Below are 25,146 nucleotides of genomic sequence, written 5' to 3'. Positions count from 1 at the left end.
ATGGAAATTCAAAGTATAAGGACATCTATGAAAGACATCCAAATGAAACAAATCAAACCCAAAAGTCATCCAAATGAAACAAATCAAACCCAAAAGTCACAACTATCACACTAAGATTTGATCTTAATATTTATGTTGAAAATCGAGATCAATGAGTCTACTTATCTAACAATTAAATATGACATTTGCCAACAGAAGCTTAACTCAACTGACCTTTGTACGTAAAAAAAGTAAAAAAAAATTAGGTTCAAATTCTACGTCCCAATTTATACTCAAAAAGAAAAAAGAAAAAGACATTTTACATATAGACATTATTCATTTAATATATATGAAAAATAAATACTATTATCCAAAAGAAAAAAGAAAAGAGAAAGAAAACACAATATGCATAAACTCCGTAGTACCACAAAAGATTATCTCATTACTAAAACTGGAAAGGTCACGAGTACAAATCAACTAACTCCACAAGATATACAAGCAGTGTTGTGCGAACAGTGTTTGCTAATGAATAATAAAACAAAGAGAGAATAAAAACAGTACAGAACGTGAACATGTTACACCCATATATATATAGATATATATTGTGTACATATGTATATAATATGTATATATGTATACTCCCAGGCATGCTCTTAGGAATTTAGGTAAAAAAGATTTTGCACATTTTCAGCATCTATTCAATCAACACAAAAAACCAGTTCAACTTCAAAAGATGCTGATTTTTCATGGGAAATCAAATCTGGGGACAGCGACAGAGATCGAGGTCTTTCTGATGTCCACTTTGCTTTTTGTGTTTCCACACTGCCCTTCGGTTTTTCTTTCATTGGTTTTTGGTCATCCAGAAGATCTATTGTGTACTGTTAGGTGTGTGCTGATAGAGAATTTGACCGCGACCGACTTCACTAGGAAGCGTATCTTCCTTACTTTGAAAGCCCTCCAGCATTTCTACCACCTGGCTCATTAGGGGTCTGCCTTTTGGATTTTGGCTCAAACATTGATAAGTCAAATTAGCAACCTTCATTGCAGCTTTAGTTGAATATTGTCCTTCTAGTCTAGGATCCAATATCTTCAAAAGTTTCTTGTTGTGATTCAAGAGTGGACGAGCCCACTCAACCAGGTTGTGCTCTCGACTCGGTCTGGTCTTGTCCATTACTCTCCTCCCAATAAGCATCTCAAGTAGAACCACCCCAAATCCATAGACATCACTTCGGGCAGTTAAATGTCCTGGTAATGTCAATACATGGACTAAATTCGTGGAAAGAGTAGCAACCTACTTAAGTTCATCCTTTGCATTCAAGAACTAGAAGAAAGAAGGGAATACATCCAGCAAATCACTCTTTATCTTTTTTCTCTTCAATAAAAAGAACTTGATAAAATAAAGGAAGTAATTTATTCACATAGGTCTGTCATTACCTTGCAATCATGACTGAGATTAGATGCTTATCAGTGACTAAACTACTCCAACTAAACATTTATATGCAAACATTCTTCTTCAATTACACCATACCAAAAGAATAAAAAATTTCAGGCGATGCAATTTTTTGTATTAGGTTCCTACAAACTCACCCGTCATTACATATTCAGGAGCGGCATATCCATATGTACCCATCACTCTTGTTGACACATGAGTTTGATCTCCCATAGGTCCTTCTTTGGCAAGGCCAAAATCTGAAAGTTTTGCGTTGAAGTCCTGATAAAGGTTACTTGAAATTCAGCAAAAGAAGTTAAAAAGAACTGAATTAACACAAATTCTTCTTTGTTCATCCCTAGTACCGACTCGCCTAGAAAGTTGAATTGGATGTCAAACTTTTGCTTTGCTAATTTGTAGCAGAAAAACTTAACTACTGACCCTATAGAAGAATATTGTCCTACTAATAAAACAAAATGATAGGGAAAGAAACTAACTGCATCAAGCAAGATATTTGATGACTTGAAATCACGATAGATGATAGGTGTTTCTGCACCATGAAGAAACGCAAGTCCCCTTGCAGCATCTAATGCAATTTTTATTCTTCTCGCCCAACTCAGTGAACTACCGACTCCTAACACCATAAAAAAGAACAATTAGGGAAATGAGAATTAGTCAACATGCATGTTTCTCAGATTGAAGGGTATCTAGCAATCTGCAAAAGTATTTATTTTAATTGAAACACGTAAAGGTCATATTCAAAAGTGTTATAGTATATATATAATAGGAACTTATTAGTCTTATCCTTTATTTTAATTTCTTAGTTTTTATTTAGGGTTTCCATGTATGCCTATATATATTGAATTCTAGGAGCTATTTCATATTTTGTTCTAACTTCAACATGGTATCAGAGTTGTGTAGGGTTTAGAATATTTGATTGACGGTTACGTTAGGGTTTGTGCTTATGACAAACTTTGGGTTTTGCATTTCAGTCATCAGTTTGAGTGACCGTTTGTTGACACCACCCAGCCCAGAAGAACCGCTGCTGAGGTCTGTCTTTTTCATCACTGAAAAACAACCCCATGTGAGGTTCACAAGCCACCAGATGGGTTTTGCTCCATCACCACCCATTGGCACGTCAGAGAGTGTGGGAGGTTCATTTGGGTTCGTTTGGGTTTCCGTTGATTGGGTTCGTCTCAAATCTTGGTTTACGGTCAATTTGTGCCTTGGTTTCATTTAATCCATTTACGTATGACGATATTTGAAAAAAATTCGACTGTTTCTAGGCGTTAAGGCTATTTTGTCCTATTTTGTCTCAATTCCGATTGCTTGTTTTCGTTTCGTTTCGACTTGTGCGGTTTGGCCTTCAAAAACCTTCTGCCAAGACTTTACAAGAGCAACGAATTACCCACGTGCAGTCCCCGCTCTATAACATCTTGTGTTACCAATGGATGGCACTGCTAGATTTAGAAACCGAATTGCACCGTTGATAAAGCCCACATCACGAGATTGCTCTCATGACACGCTAGCTTCAAGTTGAACCTAGAAAGGGTATAGGATCCCCAGTACTAGCCTCAAGGTGCAAACCATTATCTCTTGAGCAAGGCCTCGTTTGTGGCTTTAAACTCTTAATCCCTAGATAGTAATGTCCCAATTTCTTACTTGAAAAGAGACGTGAAAACCCGTTTCAGTACCGATGACGAAGAAGTTGAATTTGTATAGGAGGGAGTTAGTAGCTCGACAGTACCAAGAGAGGATAGGGATCTCTTTCGTCAGAGGTGTGAGAAGTTATTTTGGCTCTTTTTGTGGCTGTTTTTTTTCCTCGTGTGGTTTGTTGCTGTGGTTGTAGTTCTTGTGGCCGAACAAGATCCCATAGTGATGTCTAATTTCGTTTAATTGTGGGCTCAATCTACGCATGGTTTTTCTACTAAACCTAATAAGTACCAAAACTCATCGAAAGCATCTCCTTCATCAGTTGCATGTGCCCCAATGACAATCATTGTTAATTCAGGTAACATGAATCGTTGTCACCTTTCCTCCTCTGCACAATAGGTCATACACTATGGTGCTATTGCTCATATGACAAGTAATCCCAAATTATTTTTTACAATTTTGTCATCTACATTCATTACCAGTGTTACCTTAGTAGATGGATCAAAGTCTTCAGTTATTGGATCTAGCAATATAAATCTCACCCATCCCTTTCTTTGTCATCTATCCTATATTTACCTCAGTTGTCATTTAACTTAATCTCTATTAGTCAAATCACTTATAGCTTTAATAGTTGTGTCTCGTTCTATCCTAGCTATTGCTTGTTTCAGGATCTCAGGATCTTGTAACAAAGAAGATTATTAGGAAAGGGCATGCTAGTTTTGATCACCAAGAATCAACATCAACAAACATTGCTTGTTCTGCATTTGTTTCTCCTTTTGCATTATCACCTTGGTCATCTATCTCTCTCAGTCTTAAGAAAGCTTTGTTTTTAGTGTCATAACTTGTCTTCATTGATTTATGATTCAGGTTAGTTCGTCAAATTTCATCGTCTTAGCTACAGTCCTAGAGTAGATAAACAGGCAAATTCCTCCTTCGAGTTAGTTCATTCTGATATCCATGAAAGATTGCTCAATAAGATCTAAAACATCCTTTTCAACACTTGCATGCATAAACATAAGATTGTACCAATATATAATGTCAGTAAAAAGCAACAAGATAATTAAAATGAATTAATAAAAATAATTATTAAACAGAGAAAGAGACTAAAATCATAACAGTTATCATTAAACAGAAGAAAATGTTGGAATGGCATACTATAGTATGAGTAGCGGAAGTTGTCTAGTTGTGGGACCCACAACTAGGAGGAAGTAAGAAATGAAATTGACGTTTGTTAATCATGGACTCATGAATTCCTTGGGCCAAATAGAGTGGAGTTACAAGTTTTTCTGCCATTTGTTTCCCCATCTTCAATCAAACTAATTTGGGCTACCTGTAAAGGTTCAAACCAACCCATTACCACTACCTACCCAGATCTTTCATTATTTGGAGAGAAGGGAAGCAGAAGAAGAAGAAGAAGAAGAAACTTCAAAACCGAAACCCAAAGGAGACGTGAAATCTCACAAGGGACCAAACCTTACTGGATCTCTCTCCGCAACACGAAACACTCTATTGTTTCTCCCTCCCAAAAATCCAACAAAATTATATGCCCCCCAGCATCCCAAAGAAAAAGGCCTTTCTCTTTGAAAGGCAGATGGAGGAGGACTTTCCGATCATCGAATAAACATCCATCTAATGAGAAAGTGCAAAATAACTCCACATAGATCTAGCAAATTGACACTCTTGCAGAACGTGATCAAGGCTTTCCTTTGTCTTCCGGCAAAGGATACATCACCAAGGGCCCATTAGCAAAGGCATCTTTCCCATAAGCCTATTTGTAGTGTTTACACGCCCATGCAAAACTTGCCCAAAAGAAGAGCTTGAATTTCTTTGGAATCTTTATCCTCCATAGCACATCGAAGACCGACATAACAGCAGGAGACATATCCAATAAAAATCTGAAGAAAGACCTACAAAAGAAGTCATCCAAAAGGAAAGGACTTCACACCCAAACATCCTTCCTCTCAAGCCTAAAGTCAAAACTATCGATCAAGGAAAGAAGAGAGAGCACCTTCATCGTCTCCCTATTGGACAAAGACCGCAGAACCCGAAGGAGAAAGATACTGAACTCCCCGACCAAACAAAAACGCTAAACTCCTTTCTTATTTTAGCATAGATTGATTTTTGTTTCCAATCATTCAGCCGTCTCCATTATTTCAGTCAGCCCACTGGTCTGTAACCCTTAAAGCTCAGTCCAAATTTCCTCTTTAAGCCTATTAACATACTATCCGAAATAAATTCCAGTATCCCTTCTGCCTGTCCACCACTCTTATCCTTTACTCTTGTCGCAGTGGCAAATTTCTCACACAACCCTTCCTAAGTTGGATGGAACAACTTCAGGATCAATGACTTGAATCCTTCCCAATCTCAATTGGTGGTCACCTCTCTTCCCATTAACGCCAAGTGCAGACCTCACCATCCAAGCAAAATGCAACCACTTCCAACTGTTAAGTTATTTGACCAAAAAGTAGGTAACCCAAGTTTGCACAAACACAATTGAAACACCAGAGCAAGGATATTAAGATTGCTTGAACCGTCAACAGATGCTCATACTGTTACTGTCTCTTTTGGAATGCAAAGGAAATTCTGCCATGGGCACCATTAATAGGCTTTCCTTTTGTCTTCGGCTATAATTTATGCTTAATCTTACCTTTTTGCTCAATCCTTGATAGCGTTATATGAATTTCTTCTTTAAACAGTGCAATGCCTTTATGCATTTCACCTGGGCTTCTTCAATGCGATATTTCGTTTAATTCCCAGTTACCATTCCCTGAAATCAACCCCCTGCTACCACAAATAATAGAACCTTTTTCTTCTCTAAAAATAGAACCTTTTTCTATTATTAATGTTGAAATAATGAACTTGCATTTCTCTCAATAGAATGTCTGGAGAATCTAACAAGATTGGGTGGTTTTACCAAGCAAGGCAAAAAACAACCTTCATTTTGGTAGGCAATCTGGATTCAGTTTTATGTTTTTCAAATTCACTATGTTGAGAAAATGTGTTTGAAAGACAATTTGAATTCTGTTAGATTTTGTGAACCAAATAGTGAAAATTCTGAAAACATTTTATGCTTTCCATGTATCTAGATTTTGAATTTTAAATTTTAAAAGGCTTAATTATATTAAAGAGAGATAAGAACATTTAGAAATATAGTATTTCATGTTATAAACTCAACATGTTTTTTTTAATTAAATATGTACTATTTATCATGTAATGAATTATAAATAATAATTATTTACAAATAATAATTCTACAAAATGTTTAACATAAGACATGTATAAAGTAATTTAAAATAGAGTAGGTAACTGCAACTAGTTTTTGGTTTAAAAATACAGGTTAAAATACCATTTGGGTCCCTATACTTTGAAGTTTGTTCAATTTTAGTCCTTGTATTGTCCAATTTTAGTTTCTAAAATTTGAATAAACCTTAAAAACTTTATTGCTGACTTTTAAAAACAAAAACTCTTTAATTAACTATAACTTTGTACTATAAGTTTTGTAAACATGTTCACATACTTCATTTTCTTGCATGAAAATTATTATTATTATTATTTAATCAATTTTGGGTAAAAATAGGATTAAATTTAAGATTTATTGAAAGTATAGGAACGAAAATTGGAAAATTGGATTATTGAAAGTATAGAGGCTAAAGTTGAACAAACTTCAACGTATAGAGACCAAAATGGTATTTTGACCAAAAATATATTATCAAACACATTGAAAACAATTGCTTAAGTTAGAGTCTAAACACATGTATGAAAACACGAAATACCAATCTATTTTCATTGAAACCCATGTTTTCAAATATTTATGTTTCCGGACTCTTGATCTCTACAGCACACTAGATAGAGGCATCAATTACTATGCCAAAAACCAATTGGTTTGATCCTCCGTTCCGCAATTGTAGAATTTAAAAAAGAAACATTCAAGATGCTTATCCTGGGTAAAGACTGGCACCAATTTAAACCAGCAAAAGGTCTAGGGCAAACAACGGGAGAATAGAGAGACTTAGAAAAAAAGGAGAGACCTTCATCCTCCTCCTCCCCTATTTGATCCCCACCACACATACATTCTCCCTCTCAATGGATGAATGAAGGCAATGGCATTCCTATTCCTTCACAATGAATTCTAGGGACTATTTTCAGTATTTATCAAAAAGATAATAATACTATATAAAACAAAACCTTCAACAACTTTCTCCCTCAAATATGTTCCTTAAGGCATCAAGTCATCCGCAAATCTCGACTCTATAAGTGACCAGACCTGTTTATGTGTTTATGGTTCATTAGTCTAATATATCTAGCAGCCGTTGCACCAATTTTAATTTCACCACACTCTAGTAATAAAAGAGAACAATTATTGAAGAGTTTGATATATGTTCAAGCTATTTACATGATGTTCTCATCGTGAAAATAACCAATTATTTATCTAACAAGATAATTTCCACTCAACCTGGCATGAAGTCATCTCGGACATGCCATAGACTATTCAACTGCTCACTGCTCAGCAGTCCAACATGAACCTATAGCTACAGTATTTGGCTAATTGGGAGAGTTCAAAAGTTTCGGAAGTTCATTTTTCATTCTTTACAAGATTAGGAGATGGATGAACATATATTTTCTGATCAGTGGGCATTGTGCATATGTTTGAAGTCCTGCTGTAGACTTACTTTAACTTAGGCAATGAGTTCCTAACGTAAGGCTAATAATGAATCTAGAATCTCCCAAGAGGCTTCCAATGGAAAGAACAACTATTCATTTCAGCACTTGGTCATTGATAAGAGCATTCAAGTTCGCCAATAGAGCTTCTTGTCATATTGAAAAGTAAAAAAAAAAAAAAAAATTAACAGCATAATCTAAAATCACACAGTGGACACAAAGCGGCTAATTAAGTACCTAACTTGACCCAATTCATGCTCTTCATACAACAGCATTGGTGATTAAAATTATAACACTTGAAAAATCCAGAAATATAATGATTAGGTATAGTTAAGTGCTTATTTCATTCGTAGACCAAAACTTACTGCGGAAAAGGTGTTTCTCCAAGCTCCCATTAGCCATATACTCATACACTAATATCCTGTACTCATCCTCACAGCAATAACCAATTAGCTTCACAAGATTAGGGTGACTAAGTTGCCCCAGAGAGTTAACTTCTGCCTGGTTTACAAGGGTTACAAGTCAGAATAATATTATTTTAAAAAACAATCAATTATTTTCAAATTAGTAAATCATTTACTGATATTGTTAAAATAGCTCACAAGTTGTGGACTAATAAGAACGTTACAGAGAAGAAAACGGGAAACTATGTACATTATGATCAGTGATGTCAGATGTGTAATCAGTGGGAATGTGTATTAATTATATACATTGTAATCATTATCCTTAACTTATTCAAAGCTTGTTCTTCATAAGTGATGTGCATTTGCATAAGCTTTGTGTGAGGATCTGAAACTAGCTCATAGATTCAGGACTTGTCCTTGGTTGGCATTATATGCTTTGCTAACTTGAATGTGATTTCTTTAAACCCATCAGCTGACTTAGTAGCTTCAAATAAAAACCATGTAGCTGTTTGTTAGAAGGAAGATTGAGACTCTTCGCCAATACTTGATGGAGCTTTCAGAAGTCTATCCCAATTTTTACGGACAGTTCAATACTAACCCTCCGCTCTTGATGGAGATTTCAGTAGTGAGGAACTAGAAGAGATTAAAGCAGGGGAAGAGGCCGAAGATTCTGAGATTTTGGAGAACATAGTCAGCGATGTCTACGAGTTGTTTGTGGAGGAAGGAATAGAAGAAGAACAACCTTCTCTCCAGAAATTCAGAGAAGAAATCCCACAGCACTTGCATGACATCATCAAAGCTTGTGGTATATCTTTCCTTTGAGTTCTATAGACTTCATTTCCAGAACTGAAAGTAGTCTTGGATGTGGTTGTGCATTGAAAGTCCTTTTGGGAATTCAAGGGTGCTAGGAGTTGATAAATAAGATTGGTACTTAGGAAGCAGGTAAAGAAGATAACCCCGGTTTTGTCTTACTACAAGTAACAAAAAGTAAAGTTTTGATCTAGATTTTTCAAATCCTTGTGGAGCTCTCTTGTACTTTTGATGCTTTTGAACAGTTTGTAAAAAGATTTCTGGATCACAAATGAACATGAACTGTATGATCTTAGAGAGATTATGTATTAGGTTGAAACTTATTTCTTTAACAGAGTTCATTTTGGAGCCTTGATCTTTTGGAGGTAATTTAGTATGACAAGATGAATTCCAACGGGCAGTTTGACATTAGGAAGAAGAAGATGTTTAGCTATATAGCAGAAAGTAGTTTAGGAACTGTTGTTTCAAGAAAACTTGAAGGTCGAAGAAGTGAGTGAGTTTCAGATTCTTATAGGGCTTTAGTCACACATGAAAGTACGGGTTATATTCGACCAAAGATAGTGGCCGTTGGATCCTGTTGGAAATTTTTGAGTTAATTCATTCCTCTTAATAAAAAGCTGGAAAAATCACTATGGGAATACAGAAGTCTACGTCGAATTGATAATCTAATTTTAAAATTGGCTGTTGGGAATTTAGGGTTGTTAAAAAGGAAGATGTTTAATAACTGCTTGTCTCCTTCAATCTGCACTTTATGCACTTTATGCTCTGCCGCTAGTGACTCTTCACAGTATCTGTTTTTGATTGCTCATTCTCAACTTGTTTACATTGTTGTCACAATTTTGTTTGGGAAGATTCTAGAGATTTTTTCAGAGCAAGCTTCTCAGCATAAGACCTCATTGGAGTCATCAAAATTTTAGCCTCCTCATGGTGTTCCTTCTCCAAGGATCTCGAGATCGACTCAGTGCGAAATATAAGCCTGATTGGTCGCCTCTTCTTTAGATGGATGTTTAGTCTGTTTTTAGTCTTTTTAGTCCTTTTATTTGTATTTCTTTGTACTTCTTTTGGTTTTGTTTTGCTTTTGGAGTTTTATTTTGGTTCTTAGTTTGTTTGGATATGATGCGAGTGCTATGGGGTGTCAACCTATTTGAGATGCCTAGGTGCACCTCCTAATCCATGGTTTACATGCTCATTGTATAATTCTCTTGTACTATAAGCTATTGTCTCATTATTAATACATTAATAAAGAGGTTGTCTCCTTTCCAGAAAAATACATCCTCTTGATTCAATTTGATGTATTAGTTCTTTGTTAAGTTTATAAGTTATTATCATTTCTCACGAATTAAGGTTATTTTGTATTTCTCTTTAGCTTTTTCACTACGACAGAACTCGAATATGTTAAATTATAAAGGGCCATTTGGGCCGCAGAGTAGGCTATTATAATCTGTGGTTGTTATAATCTAGGGATAGTTGTAAATATAGCCATTATATTCAAAATAATGAAGTATATATAGCAACATTTTAAAAAAATTGCAAATATAGCAAAATCTCTCAATGATAGGAGTATATCACTGATAGACCATGTAGCAAATGTTGGTCTATCACTAATAAACCATAAGAGTCTATCAATGATAAAGTCTTATCACCGATAGACTTTGCTATATTTGCAATTTTTTAAAAATATTGCTACATACTTAATAATTATTTTAAAAATTGTTATCCATTATAATTACCCTATAATCTATGGGTTATAATAGTTGGTGGATTATTATAGTCTGTGTTAAAATTAGGTCTTAGCCCATAGGGTGTTTATGGAAAGATTTACCCTAGACTTTTTTTCCTTCTTTTGTCTTTGTGTATTCTATTCATTCTCCCTCATTGTACCTATTGTAAATTATCATAAAATAATAAGAACAAAAATATTTTGGTTTTTATCCTGTACTCGAGTTTCCATGTAAGTCGGCGTTTCGTATTTTTATTGCTTTCAATATGTTTTCAGAGGAAAGCAACAACGAAACCCTAGAAAAAAGTTCATGAGAAACCCAAACCAAACTAGAAGCCACCACCGTGGCTGTCACCGTGGATGCCACCCTGAAAAAATTACTCCAACAGCTTTAGAAGCCGTTGGCGGTCACAATGGGCTCGCCCTTGTTGTCGTCCACGCAGCCAAACAATCAGAATCTACCTCACGCGTCGCCTTTGTCAGGTGCATGAGCCCATTCGCCGCCATCCGTTCATCTCACCACCCAGCCCAGTCTCTTCCACGTGCCTTCGGTTATCCAACGATCATACCCTTCCAGTCAGCTGCAGCCCCACAAGCCGCCATGCCCTCCGGTTACGGACAGCCACCACAAAAATTGTCAAATCCGTTCGTTCACATGCCGATACCTGTCGACCCTTTACAACAACCCTTTCCCTATGGTAACAGGATTGATGGTATCCATAACAAATCGGGGGTTGAAGTTAGCGAGTCTTCGATGCATTCCAAACCAACCAATTTGTCGATGTATTCCAAGAAACTAGTAATTCTGCTCCCTAATTTTCCTTCGAATTATATAACTGCCTTTAGTGCTCGATCCTTGACCCATCCCTGTATGCGAGCACTGCAAGAAACAAAGACACACCGAGGATCAATGTTGGAAACTCCATGGTCGTTCCCCAAGAGGTAAGAAATGTTCCTCCAACGAGAAATAGAGTTAAGGACATGCCTATGTTAATGAGACTGCCAGCACCTCTCAATTAACATGCCCAATTGCAAGCCAAACCAGCCCCCTACTCTGGACGCCATTGCTCAGGCAAGTATGCCTTAGTCCCTTAGCCTTATCAGTGTTGACGGGAAAAATCCCTGGATTTTAGACTTAGGGGCTACATATCACTTGACAGGTTCTTCGGAGCATTTTGTCTCTTATACCCCTATGTCGATAATGGAAAATTGGGATAGCTGATGGCTCTTTATCCCCAATTGCTGGCAAAGAACAAATTGTTCTCTTTGACGATCTCTCTCTCCAAAATGTTTTGCATGTGCCTAAGTTTTCTTACAATTTGTTATCTATCAGTAAGATCACCCGTGAGTAGCACTGTAAAGCTACTTTCTTCCCTAAATTTGTTTAGTTTCAGGACTTGAACTTGGGAGGACATTTGGCACTGCCTGGCATAGCAGGGACTTTACATCCTTGATGCCTCCGATAGTAGTATCTCTAGAACTAGTTTACTATCTTCCTATTTTAGCAATTCTGAACATGACTGTATGTTGTGACATTTTCGATTGGGTCACCCGAACTTTACTTATATGAAATCTATGTTTGCCCATCTATTTTCTAAAATTAATGTCTCCTCTCTATCTCGTGATGTGTTTATTCGTGCAAAACAACATCGAGTTTCATTTCCCTCGCAACAATACAAACTCACACAACCGTTTACCCTTACCCATAGTGGCGTTTGGGGTTCATCCAAGGTCACCACCTCATCTAGAAAACGATGGTTTGTAACTTTTACTGATGATCATACCCGTCTTACTTGGGTCTACCTTATCAACGATAAATCTGAGGTTTCCTCCATTTTCCAAAACTTCTATCACATTATTGAAACATAATTCCATAAAAAAATTGCAATTCTTTCAGAGTGATAATGGTCGGGAATTCCAAAACCATAACCTTAATGAGTTCCTAGCCTCCAAGAAGATTGTTCACCAAAACTCGTGTGCCTACACTCGTCAGCAAAATGGGATGGTTGAGCGAAAAAACCGTCTTCTTCTGGAAGTAGCTTGTTCTCTTATGCTATCTACTTCCCTTCCTCCATACCTGTGAGGAGATGCTATGCTTACAGCAGCTTATTTAATCAATAAAATGTCTTCTCGTATCCTCCACCTTCAGACTCCCTTCGATTGTCTTAAGGAGTCCTACCCTTCTACTCGTCTAATTTATGAGATTCCCCTTTGTATGTTTGGGTGTACCGCTTACGTCCATAATTTTGACCCTAATCAAACCAAATTTACCCCTTGGGCTCAGGCATGTGTGTTTGTTAGGTATCCCCTTGATCAACGCGGTTATAAATGTTTTCATCTGCCCTCCAGGAAATACTTTATCACTATAGATGTTACTTTCTATGAGGACCGACCCTACTTTCCCATTAGCCATCTTTAGGGGGAGCGTATGAGTGAAAAGTCTAACTGTACCTTAGAGTTTATCGAATCTACTCCTAGTACCGTGTTTGACTTCGATCCTCATCCCACAGTCCTACCCACAAACCAAGTTCCCTGGAAAACGTATTATAGGAGAAATCTTAAAAAGGAAGTTAGGTCCCCTACTAGTTAGCCGCCAGCTCCAATCCAAGACTCTGAACCTCCTCGAGATCAAGGTATGAAAAACCCTACTAAACCTTCTACTAATAATAAGATAAGTGAGAATGACAAGTCTGATATTGCTATTCTTGAAAATGTGGAAGAAAAGAATTGTGGTGATGAGACTAAAGTCAGAGCAGGAACCAACAATAATGAAGTTGAATAGCGTCATCTAGGGAAACTTGATGAGTATAATCCCTCTCTTGATATTCTGTAAAGATACTGTAGTTGTATCTTATTTTATTGATTTGCCTCAAGAATTACAATATAGAATTGAAAGAAAATCACTTCTTCTACTTCCTAGAGACACACTCTAAACAAAATCAAAACCAAACAAGAAAAACTAAGAGGAAACCGTAGCAATAAACGATAAAAAAAATAGTAAAAGGACTTGGCGTGACCCTCTGCTTCTCCCGAGCATAGAAGACGGCGGCCCCAACTTTTCTCCGATAATTTTTCTCCCCATTCTCCTTCCTCCCTCTTCCCTTTTAATCTGCTTTACTAACTAACTTACGAGAAAGATCTCCTCCATTATTCTCTCCTCCTATAAATTCTCCTAGATTCTCTTGTGGGTCAATATTGTTGTTTTTATTGTTTTTATTTCTCCTATTATATTTAAACAATATCGGTGGCCTAACACATTCCCATTACTCTAAGAAAAGGTACTAGGTCCTGTACTAAACATATCATTTGTAACTATGTTTCCTATGATAATCTATCTCCCTAGTTCAAAGCTTTTACAGCAAGTTTTGACTCTACCATAATACCGAAAAATATCTACACTGCTTTATAGCGTCCTGAATGGAAATATGCTGTCATGGAAGAGATGAAGGCTCTTGAAAAAAGAATAAAACTTGGGAGATTTGTGTTCTACCCAAGGGACACAAAACTGTAGGATGCAAATGGGTGTTCTCTCTCAAATACAAAGTAGATGAAACTCTTGACAGACACAAGGCAAGGTTAGTTGCAAAGGGATTTACTGAAACCTATGGTGTTGATTATTCAAAAACTTTTTCTCCAGTTGCTAAGTTGAATACAGTTAGAGTTATGCTATCTTTACTGTGAACAAAGGTTGGTCTCTATACCAACTGGACGTTAAAAATGTTTTGCTTAATGGAGACCTAGTGAAGGAAGTCTCCATGAGCCCCTGCCTGGATTTGAAGCCCAGTTTGATCAGCATGTGTGTAAACTCCAGAAATCCCTATTTAGGCTAAAACAGTCACCTAGAGCATGGTTTGATAGATTCACTATTTTTGTCAAGTCTCAAGGGTACAGTTAGGGACGTTCTGATCATACTTTGTTTACAAAGATTTCCAAGACAGGGTAGATTGCAGTTCTAATAGTATATGTGGATGACATTGTTTTGTTTGGAGATGATCAAGCAGAAATCAGTCAACTAAAGCAACAAATGGGTGATGAATTTGAAATCTAAGATTTGGGAAATCTGAAATATTTCCTTGGAATGGAGGTGGCCAGATCTGAAGAAGGCATCTCTGTGTCTCAGAGAAAATACACCCTTGATTTGCAAACCGAGACAAGTATGTTAGGATGTCGTCCTACTGACACTTCTATTGAATTCAATTGTAAACTAGGAAACTCTGATGATCAAGTTCCAGTTGATAAATAACAATATCAACGCCTTGTGGGTAAATTGATTTACTTATTCCATATTCGCCCAGGTATTTCCTTTGCTGTAAGTGTTGTCTGTCAGTTTATACAAGCTCCCTATGAGGAACACATGGAAGTTGTCAATAGAATTATGAGATACTTGAAAACGACACTTGGCAAAGAGTTGATGTTAGAAAGACAGAAAGAAAGACCGTTGAGGCATATATTGACTCGGACTGGGAATGATCTGTTGTTGACAGAAAGTTTACCTCCAGTTATTGTACCTTTGTTTGGAGCAATCTATTATCTTGGAAGAGTAAGAAGCAAAGTGATGTGGCTAGGAGCAGCTCTGAGGCCTATCGAGCTATGAGATTAGGAATATATGAGGAAATTTGGCTCCAGAAAGTCCTATCTAATCTTTATCAGGAGTGTAAGACACCAATAAAGCTTTTAGTATTGCCAACAACTTTCGTGTTAGCAAGTTAGTTCAACATTAGTATTGCCAACAACTTAGTTCAACATGATAGAACTAAACATGTTGAGATTGATCGGCGTTTCATCAAAGAAAGACTTGACAGTAGGAGCATATGCATTCCGTACATCCCTTTGAACCAACAGGTTGTTGATGTTCTCATCAAAGGGCTTCTCAAACCAAACTTCAACTTTTGTGTTAGCAAGTTGGACCTCATTGACATTTACGTCCCAACTTAAGGGGAGTTCAGAATTAGGGCTTGGCCCATAGGGTTTTTATGGAAAGATTTACCCTAAACCTTTTTTCCTTTTTTATATCTTTGTGTATTCTATTTATTTTCTCTCATCGCACCTATTGTAAATTCTAAAAAAATAATAAGGACAAAAATATCATGGTTTTTCTCCTGGTACTCGGGTTTCCACGTAAGTCGGTGTTTCATATTTTTATTGCTTTCAATAGGTATTTAGGGTGCAGAGTATTATATTCTAAGTTATTATAGTCTGTGTTTGGGATACAAGGTATTTTTAGTCTGTGTTTGGGGTATAAAGTATTTATAGTCTGTGTTTGAAGTACAGATTATTATAGTCTATGTTATATCATTTTTATTTTTATTTTTCACTATTATTTTTTGGCATAGATATATTAGGTACACAAAATACCATTTTTTTAAACATAGTTCGAATTGTATTTTCCACTTATTTATACAAACTAGTTTATTACTAGTTAGGATGCACGTCTTCTTCAATTTTATACTATAACATATTTTATAGAAATTACATGTGATTTAATTAAATCTTGTTAATTAGGTTGTTCATCTAATAAATTTAAATACAATCTCCATATATGACTATTAACAAGTTTAACAAATAGATAAAATAATTTTGCAAGGATAAAAAAAACAGAAGTGTATTTTAAAAAATATTATTTTAATTAAACTAAAAGTGTATTTGGAATGACTTGGAAAAAGGTTTTTCAAAAATTATCTATGCACTTTTGATAAAAACTTCACAAAATAACAACACAACATGTTTTATTTTTTATTTTTTTATTTTTTTGAAGTATTTATATATATAAATTTCTTTTGTTTGTCATATATACTAAAAATATTTTTATTAAAAATTTTCAAGATTGATCGATGCGACAATTGCTAGAGTTGGTTGTCAAGAGTTGTTTGTAGAGTTGAAGGTGGTGGTTGGAGATTGGCCGACGACGATCACTAGAGATTAACCCAAACCCTAAAAATGTTTTTGTTAAAAAAGATTAAGTTGATTTGTACAACAGAAGGTTGGATGGCGACATTTTCCGAAGTTGGTTTTCGGAAGTTCATCGGTAGAGTCACCGAAGGAGGTAGTCAAAGATGGTTGACGACGATCACCGAAGATTAGCCTAAACCCTAAAATGTTTTTTATTAAAAAATTTCAAGGTTGATCGGTGGCAACCGGAGATTGGTTGGCGATGGTCGCGAGAGTTGGTTGTCGAAAGTTCGCCGATGGAGTCACCAGATATGGAGGTCGAAGATTGGGCGGAAACGATCATTAGAGGTGGTGTCCAAAAGTTGGTCGACGAACTTCCCAACCCTTGAAACAAATACCCCTAAGGTTGAAGAATAGTGTAATGACGTGGGTTATTTTAAATCCTAATCCTAATCCTCAACTAAAACTAAACCTTACCCCGAACAAGGAGTTGATTATTATAGCCCACTTCGTCGGTGCCTCCCTCAAATTTCCATTCCCTCCATCCCTTTTTTGTATTCCCCCGTCGGTGCCTCCCTCAAATTTCCATCTTCAGCACCAATCGTCGATGATTTCTCGTCGGAGATTCTGCTCTCAACTCTTCCATCTTTAGTGTTGAATTCTCCACAACATGATGTTTAACCAAGCAAGACTTACTGTTCGTGTCTTTCCCTTCCTCGCCTTTGAAGGTTGGAAACTCTTATTTTCCCAATCACACATCACACAAAGGAACACTTTGATTAATAGGTTGGTTACTTCATCACTACTTGCAGTGTATTTCTCCCCGACCTCTAACAATTCAATCATTTTATCCACGAAATCAGCCTCAGCCACATTTTCCTTCTCCACTCTATCTTTTCTGATATCAACTCCTACTCAAGACGTTCTCATATTTCTTTGAATCTATGTTTTCTTATATTTAGAATGGAATAGAGCTTTTCTTACTTGAATCTAGGAATATGTTCTCTAATCTCTTTGAAACTGAGTTTTCCTGTATTTAGAAGGGAATAGAGAAAGATCTTCTCACATGAATCTAGGAGTAAATCCAGAATCGAAATTAGACAGTCCAACCCTTCTCGTAATTAGCAACAAACTCCATGGCCAGAATTAAATAGCGCTGATCTTGATGTAGGCTAATAGATAAAAGGAGTGAAATCTTCAGTAATAAAAGTTCTTTTTATCAATAAAAATTTGTCAATACAAGAGAGCAATCCTTCTATTATAGAGAATTGAAAAGAAAACTAATCCTAATCATAATTAATCAAACATACTAATCCTCATCGTAAATCTAATAAGCTAAGGAAACTAGTCCCTATTATTCTAATCAATCAAGGAAACTAATTTTAATCCTAATCAATCAAGGATTTGACCAAGATACCCCAATTTACCCTAATCCTACTACATCATATACCAAATTGATAAAACCTGAATATGTCTAATTATAAGAGAGAAAAAAAATACAAGATAAACCAAGTCTTCGAAGTACTTGGACCCTCCAAATCTTGTGAGTACTCTCAAGCTTGGTCATTCCACAAAGCATTCTCTATCTTCCTCCTTCCTCACTTACCATATTTGTAACCAAACTTCTCTAAAAGCTTGTTAGTATGCCCTTAATACTCTAATTATTTACCAATCACATTCCTATCACTAGTTTTCGCCAATTTATTCTAAAAAAATCATTAGTCTTTGCCTATCTCCCTAGTCCTTTTGGAGTTCGTAACCTTTAAGCAATAGTCTCTCTTTTCATATTTTCAATGAAATTTTTGTAAATGGTTATAAAAGAAAGAAGAAAAAAAACATGAAAGTTTAGAGTACAACGTTAATTTAATAATTCTGCAAATAAATAGCAACACTCTGCACATTTTTCTGTGAATTATTCAAACTTCTAATGAAGTATTTTGCTATTGTTGAAAGAAATTATTATCATAGCACCACACTGTCAAAACCAATGTATGCAACTCAAGTTTAGGAAAATATATAAGCTAGCAGAAAAGAACCATACCAGCCATTCCCTGTCACCTTGGAAACCTTCACGATTTAGCTCCTTAATAGCAACCTGCATCGTCTTAAAACCTGGTCTTATGTTTTCATCAATAAATCCTTTGTATACAACTCCAAAACCACCCTCTCCTAGAATTAGATCTGGTCGAAAATTCTTTGTGGCCAACTTCGTCTCCTCATATGCAAAAATTTCAACATCACTATAAGCAGGGGTTTCGCGGAGAACATCAATATGCTTATTAACCATGGAACGCCCACTTGTGGTTCTCTCTGGTCCAGAAGAAGATTCATGACCCATCTCTAATAATATATGTGAAAAAACACATTATGAGCCAAAAAAATCAGTAAGGTAAATTTGTTTTTTTGGAAGAGAGCAAAGTTTATCAATAACGTAAAAAGTTATATATGGTTTCACAATTTGATCCCACCATTTACCTTACCCTTTCTCGATAACATGCACCACCCACCATAGAGCATTACAAAAAACTTCCTAATACAAAGATATCATAAACCCAAAAATAATCACAAGAAAACTTTCCATCCCAACAAGAATTAATGCCAAACGATAAATAATTCCTGAATTTTTCTAAAAGAACGCACCAAGAAGCCACTAAAGTATAATCATCTCAAAATTTTCTTCTCACAAGGATTTTTTTTCACCAAAGATACTTTTATTTCTTTTCCAGAGGGGAAAAATAAGCAAGTTGCTTTTTGCAATAAAATTGAATATCCAAGCAATCTTGTAATCTTGAAATAAAGATTCCCACATTTTCCTTCTATGAAAACAACGAAAAGGAAAATGATTGACTCTCTTTTAATTATACAGCAACAAACTCGGGAATAGTCAAGTAAAAGCATCCTTTCTTAAGGATTTCAGCTGAATTTAATCCATCACAATAATGGCGATCCAGACCAATATATTGAGTTTCCAAAGTTTACTTTCCACAGGGTTAGCTCAAAACTCTTTTGCAAGGGAGAATTGCCTCTTATTTCCTTGTCTTTTCATAAAACTCTAGGACGCACAGATATGATAGGAATGGTATTAGGGTATTATTGGAGTATCAAAGGTATATTAGTAATTAGCTAGGGAGTTTGTTATACTTTTTGGTTATAAATAGAGAGGGAGGGGAATGGAGAAGAGAAACAATATTTTGGTGAGTGAATTAGGGCTTGAGTGTGATCTCAAGATTGAGAGGGTCCAAGTACCTCAAAAAACTTAGATTATCTTGTAGTAAAGTTATAATTTATATCTCAAAATATATATATATACACATACAACGAAAGAATACATGGGCATACTAGCCTGCCAAAGCATTCCACCAATAAAAAGGGGTTTCAACTAATTAAAATGTAACGTAGGGAGTATTTACAAAAGGTAATCAAAACTGAAGCCCGAAGGGGCACATGAAATCTAATCAAAGCTCAAACCTCACAATGGTCCCTCTCCCTACCACGAAACACTCGATCATTACTCTCAAAAAACACTCTTTCTCTTTGAAGAGTGGATGGAGGAGGAACTCCTCAATCGTTGCATGAATGTCTTTGGCCAAACTCCTATAGAAAACTACTCCACACAGCATGCACATACTAGCAGTCCCTTGTGGTTTTTCTCCTAGTTCTCAGGTTTCCATGTAAGCCTCATGTTGGAGTTAATTGCTTTCCATATGGTATCAAAGCAAGTGGTCTAGGGAGATCTTGTGTTCAAGCCCCTGCATTGTCGTTTCCTTCCCAATTAAAAATTAATTTCCACTTGTTGAGCCTTTCAAAATATTTCAGCCCACAAGTGAGGTAAATTGATTTCCACTTGTTGGGCTTTTCAAATATTTCAAGCCCACAAGTGTGAGGGAGTGTTAGCGATATATAATTAAATTTGTCTTCAATCACAAGCTTAAACTTTTGGGTGAATTGGCAATTTAATAGTCCCAAAAGAGATGATCAAGGTCTTCCTCTGACTTTCAACAAAGCAAGGAACAAAAAGGCCCAACAAAGCATAGTCCTCATCTTAACAATCCTATCCATAGTGTTATCCTAACCAAGTAAGACTTGTCAAATAAAAGACTTGGCTTTCTTAGAAACCTTAATCCTCGAGACCACATCGAAAACAGATTCCCTAGAGGAGGAAGGACTCAACATAAGACCTTGACTCAGGTTAGGACTCCAAGCACAAACGTCCCTTCTGCCCCACCCTGAAACTGCATCCCTCAAGCAAAGAAAGAAAATAGGTAACCTCCATGGTTTCTCTATATTTGAATTCTATCACGATACTTCTCCAACTCCAAGGTTACAATGCTAGTGTATCATGTCGAAAATATGCATTGATATATATCTAGAATAAATCATACCCCACGGTAGTATCCTGATTTTTAAGAAGTTGACCAATCTGATTATCTCGTCCAGTTGTTAGCATCTCTATGCTCCATTTTTGTCCTAATACTTTTCTTCTTTTCTTTTAGATAAGAAATAGACGATGTGTTGGAGAAAAGAAAGAAACAAACTAGAGGTAACGGTTAGAGAAAACCCCCCTCCCAACAAACTACCAATCCAATCATTAAGCATTATGACAAGGTTCTAGTTACGAAATAACTTCTTGTGGTTTGAGAACCACCAAGAGGTAGTAGATTATACACCTTCACAGAAAGAATCCATTAACAACTATTATCATCAGATATGCTCTATAGGATTTGAGCTCTTTGATCTCGAAAAGTGTCGAAAATTCCCGGGTGTTTACCAAATCCATCGTCTTAAAAAATCTCTTTGATTTCTCTCTTTCCAAATAAACCAAAGAAGACCTTGCACTGCAAGATTCTACAAGATCTAAGCTTTTTCTTTTTAACATCATGCCACCAAGAACCAAAAAGCCAAAGATTCACCCGTAAAATGAGGGATAATGAAATCCAGACGAAGTAAATTACTAAGCCCACTAAGCGAAAGAATAATGGAGGAAGTCAGGAAGAAGTGGTCAAGATCAATACAGAAACAGCAGACTGAGGGTGATAAAGTCCAGTGAGAAAACTTCCCTCCAACTAATCAACAGTATTCAGACTCCTATAAAGAATAGGGCAAATAAAGAACTCGACTTTCTGATGAATCTTGAAAGTCCAGATGCAACTCACGAGAAACTTCTCAACTTGGCTTTTGGATTAGTAAGATGGATGATCGCTAACAAGCAATTTGGTCCTAAATTCCACGAGATTTTTTCTTGGCTAGTTCCAATCCAAACCACGTCCAGATTTTCAGCATAGATGAGCCACCTCTCTGTCAAACAATCATCTCTTAACCTCTAAATTCAAAGCCTGAAGCTCAAACACAACATATTAAACTATAAAAGCTACCTTTTTAAACAATGTGCATAAATTCAGTAATTGCATAGAGAAAGGGACCACCTTACCCAGGTATCCTCCCAAAAAGCAAAAACAAATACACTGGCCATTTACTAATTTTAACTTCAAAAACAAAGATAAAATTAAATTTTAAATTTTAAAATGAATAAAATCATTCCTGTTTTTTTTCTATGTCAACTCAGTTCTACATCCACCCAGTTTGTTAGGTCATCCACGGAGCTTAACCCCATAAATAGTTGCGACCACAATCCTCCAGAGCATTTTTTCCTCTTGGGTAAATCCATAGCCATTTTAAAATGAGGTCTCTGTTCCTTTGCTTGAGAGAATCTACCCCTAGCTCCCTTTTTGAGTGAGGGAGGTCCGATTCCATTATACCATGTGACTCCCTTGGCTGTATTAATAATATTTGTGCATACAATTTTTTGAGAATCATGTTTTGAGTTCTTCCAAATCTTCACTTGGTTGGAAGTACCTGGGAAGCTTTAGTACCAATCACCGATGAGTACATTCAGAGAAATTCCTCTTTTAACTTCAATGGTGTGACTTTGTCAAAAAGGCATGAGGGATTTGACTGTCCTTGTATCCACTGCATTTCCATTTTGTAGAACAAATCCTAAACTAGTTTTGATGTTTCTTGGAACTGCATTCAAATTGAGTATCTATTTAAATCACAGAAAATAGCTACCTCCAAATCATTATACTGGACACCTAATGTTAGATACAGCTCTTGATAGATTGCGATTGTTATCAGACACATATTAAACAATAGACACCAACGGTTCAAGAACTGGGCCTTTCAAGTATAGGATTAGATATTCACAATTCTCTATCACTTGGGAACACAGTGGCATAGATAAATCATAAAAAATACTGAAGAAAATTAAAGGATGAGGATTAGGCATTCCTTCTTCTCTCACTGGGAAACACAATGGCATAGAAAAATAATACTGCCAAAAACTAAAGGATTAGGTATTCATTATTCTTTTTCTCTCAGGAATGCATTGGCATAGAAAAAAGACGAAGGGAAAATACATGAAACCTAATGAGAAACATCCGGTTTTTTCTCAAAAATGTATTGCATAAAGTCTAGACTGTAGAGGTGTAGACTAGACATATTTGAATTTTTAAATGAGATCAATATTTTCTTTTTCTATTTTCTTTTTCTAATGAGAAACACTCAATCAGAACTTATTGATGGTATGAAATTAGAAAAACACAACATGTGTAATGAGGGATTATATGATGCTGTTCCATTGTCATATGAGAAATGTAAGATTGTAATCCTAATGTGTGTGTGTGTGTGTTCGAATTTACACCAGGAGAGAGATCTAAACATCATATGATAAAAAATTTGCATGGAATCCAATTCTCAAGAGTGTGAGAGTGACAGGAAGCCAACTGAACCTAGTCAGTTGGTTATTTAATATCGGTGGATTTGGTTTAATTAAAAAACATACAAACAAGCAACAAGAAAAGAAAGAAATGATACAGTTGGGTAAATTTTAGTCCATTCAATCATTTTTTGTTGTTATTTTAGAATGCTTCTGTTTTAGTTGGTTCATTCGACTGTGCAAGCAGTTGGCTCAAATTGGTTGTAGATTTTATCAAGTTAGCTTTTTAGTCATTCTTCACTATCCTTAATCCAACATGTCAATTTCAGTCAAAAATGGAGTTGAACCGACCCATCACAAGAAATAGATTATCAACGTCTACGTAAGATAGTTCAACTCTTCTTTTGAAGAATGAATTGCAACTATCAAAATTACAAGGAACGAAAAAAATTCAAACATAGAACCACTAAAGATGTTCAATACATACCAAATCTACTTAACTATATATGTGTATATATCTTTTCATAAATGTGTCTTTGACTTGGGTAATGTCTAATTAATGTCCTCTATGTGTATTCATTTCTAGACTTCTTGGGCAGATATATTACATGCAAGAGAAATATGCTTTGATTGCCACGATTATGACCACCATTGGGTATTAAGATCCAAAGGGAGCAGAGAAATTTTCAATATGAAGACGGTGACATAAATCAAATCCATATAAGTCATTACGATAATTCGCTAAGAGTTTCGGTGAGGTCAATATTTACAAACATCCAATAATATCTGGAGACGTTTAAAATCTTTGATTTAGTCCTATTGCATTGGTCTTGGTTTTAGGCTGAACATTTTTCCTCTGTAGGCGAATGTGTCATAATGTGAAAGTTACAACAAATAGCAACAAGAGAAAAATCATTTGTTCAATAGAACCAACCCAACAACATCCAGAATGTATGAAACTTCAAAGTTCAGAGTAACATTCATTTGATGAAGATATAAACCCGCAAACAGAACACAATCACATGAAATGAAAACTCATAGGAACAACATAATTCATAAGCATTACCTGACTTCCTTTTAGACGAACCCCTCAATCGATCACCCTTTGCCTCACCGCTCAAACAAATTCCCATGGGAACTCAACCTGAAACCGGCCACACTTTTTAACCCCATAATCATTGGCAAAACAAAACAACACCAGCAATTGCCATTCCTGAATACGGAAACCCCACTTCTACAAATTGTCAAAGCCCCATTACAAACTGATGACCGACCGTTCCAAATTGGGACCAAATTCAATGTTGGTTCCCCAAATTCTGAAATGGGTAGTAGGATATTGAGTGGATTTCACCGGATTCTGATCGAGTTCCCGGAAACAGACAAAAATGTACAGTAGTAAGACGATCGGCTCCAGAAAAGAAAATATACAAAACACAGATAATGGAGGAGAAAAGTTAGCTACAAGGAGAACGATCCAAGAAAGCACAAAGAGAGATTGCAAGTCCTTTTATTTCGCGTTGGGAGCGTACAAGGCGCAAAGCCAAATGCAAAAATTCTGTTTTTTATTTGTCTTTTTTCTTTTTTCAATTTGGTTTGAAATTATTCTTCAAAGCATTGAGAATGTTGGAATCTATGTTTATCACATGTGTTTGCTTATTATAGAGCATGAAATTTGAATTTACATACTATCTTTGGTCTGTAACAAAATTGGGAGGAACATTAGTTAAGATTTGCAATTTCTCGATTAACAAATCATGCCTTAATTATATAATTGCTCATCTGTTGTTACTTTTTTTAATATTTTAATTAGTGAAAAAGTCTAGGAAGAGAACATAATGAGTTTAGTATTATTATAGTTATGTATATTAGATATTTGATGTAAAATTCCATCC

General features: G+C 35.9%; 1 protein-coding gene across 2 annotated transcripts; it reads right to left on the bottom strand.

Moving 5' to 3' along the window:
• Positions 1–401: 401 nt before the first annotated feature.
• On the bottom strand, positions 402–24,860 carry LOC103492079 (probable serine/threonine-protein kinase PBL17). 2 transcript variants are annotated; one of them, XM_008452275.3, is made up of 7 exons: positions 24,321–24,470; positions 22,396–22,563; positions 18,584–18,882; positions 8,085–8,220; positions 1,906–2,042; positions 1,567–1,690; positions 402–1,224 (listed from the first exon to the last, which is right to left on the bottom strand). In XM_008452275.3, exons 3-7 carry the CDS (start codon positions 18,878–18,880, stop codon positions 848–850), a joined length of 1,071 nt encoding a protein of 356 aa, XP_008450497.2. In that variant the 5' UTR covers positions 18,881–18,882; positions 22,396–22,563; positions 24,321–24,470; the 3' UTR covers positions 402–847. The 2 variants fall into 2 exon arrangements, with proteins under 2 accessions (XP_008450497.2, XP_008450489.2); XM_008452267.3 differs by lacking the exon at positions 22,396–22,563 and having other exon boundaries at positions 24,321–24,860.
• Between the last annotated feature and the right edge of the window lie 286 nt (positions 24,861–25,146).

This window comes from Cucumis melo, chromosome 5, assembly GCF_025177605.1.
Source record: "Cucumis melo cultivar AY chromosome 5, USDA_Cmelo_AY_1.0, whole genome shotgun sequence".
NCBI classification, from domain to species: Eukaryota; Viridiplantae; Streptophyta; class Magnoliopsida; order Cucurbitales; family Cucurbitaceae; genus Cucumis; species Cucumis melo.
Note: the sequence above shows the minus strand (reverse complement) of the source record. Positions and strands in the feature narration are given on the sequence as shown.

What these genes read in the sequence shown, in the direction of transcription:
- LOC103492079 (XM_008452267.3), bottom strand. Translation starts at nt 24,387, where the DNA reads ATGGGAATTTGTTTGAGCGGTGAGGCAAAGGGTGATCGATTGAGGGGT. An exon ending in GGAGAAACACCTTTTCCGCA is followed by an intron (nt 2,043 to 8,084) that starts GTAAGTTTTGGT and finishes TTATGGTGTTAG; the next exon opens with GAGTCGGTAGTTCACTGAGT. An exon ending in CAAATATCTTGCTTGATGCA is followed by an intron (nt 1,691 to 1,905) that starts GTTAGTTTCTTT and finishes AACCTTTATCAG; the next exon opens with GACTTCAACGCAAAACTTTC.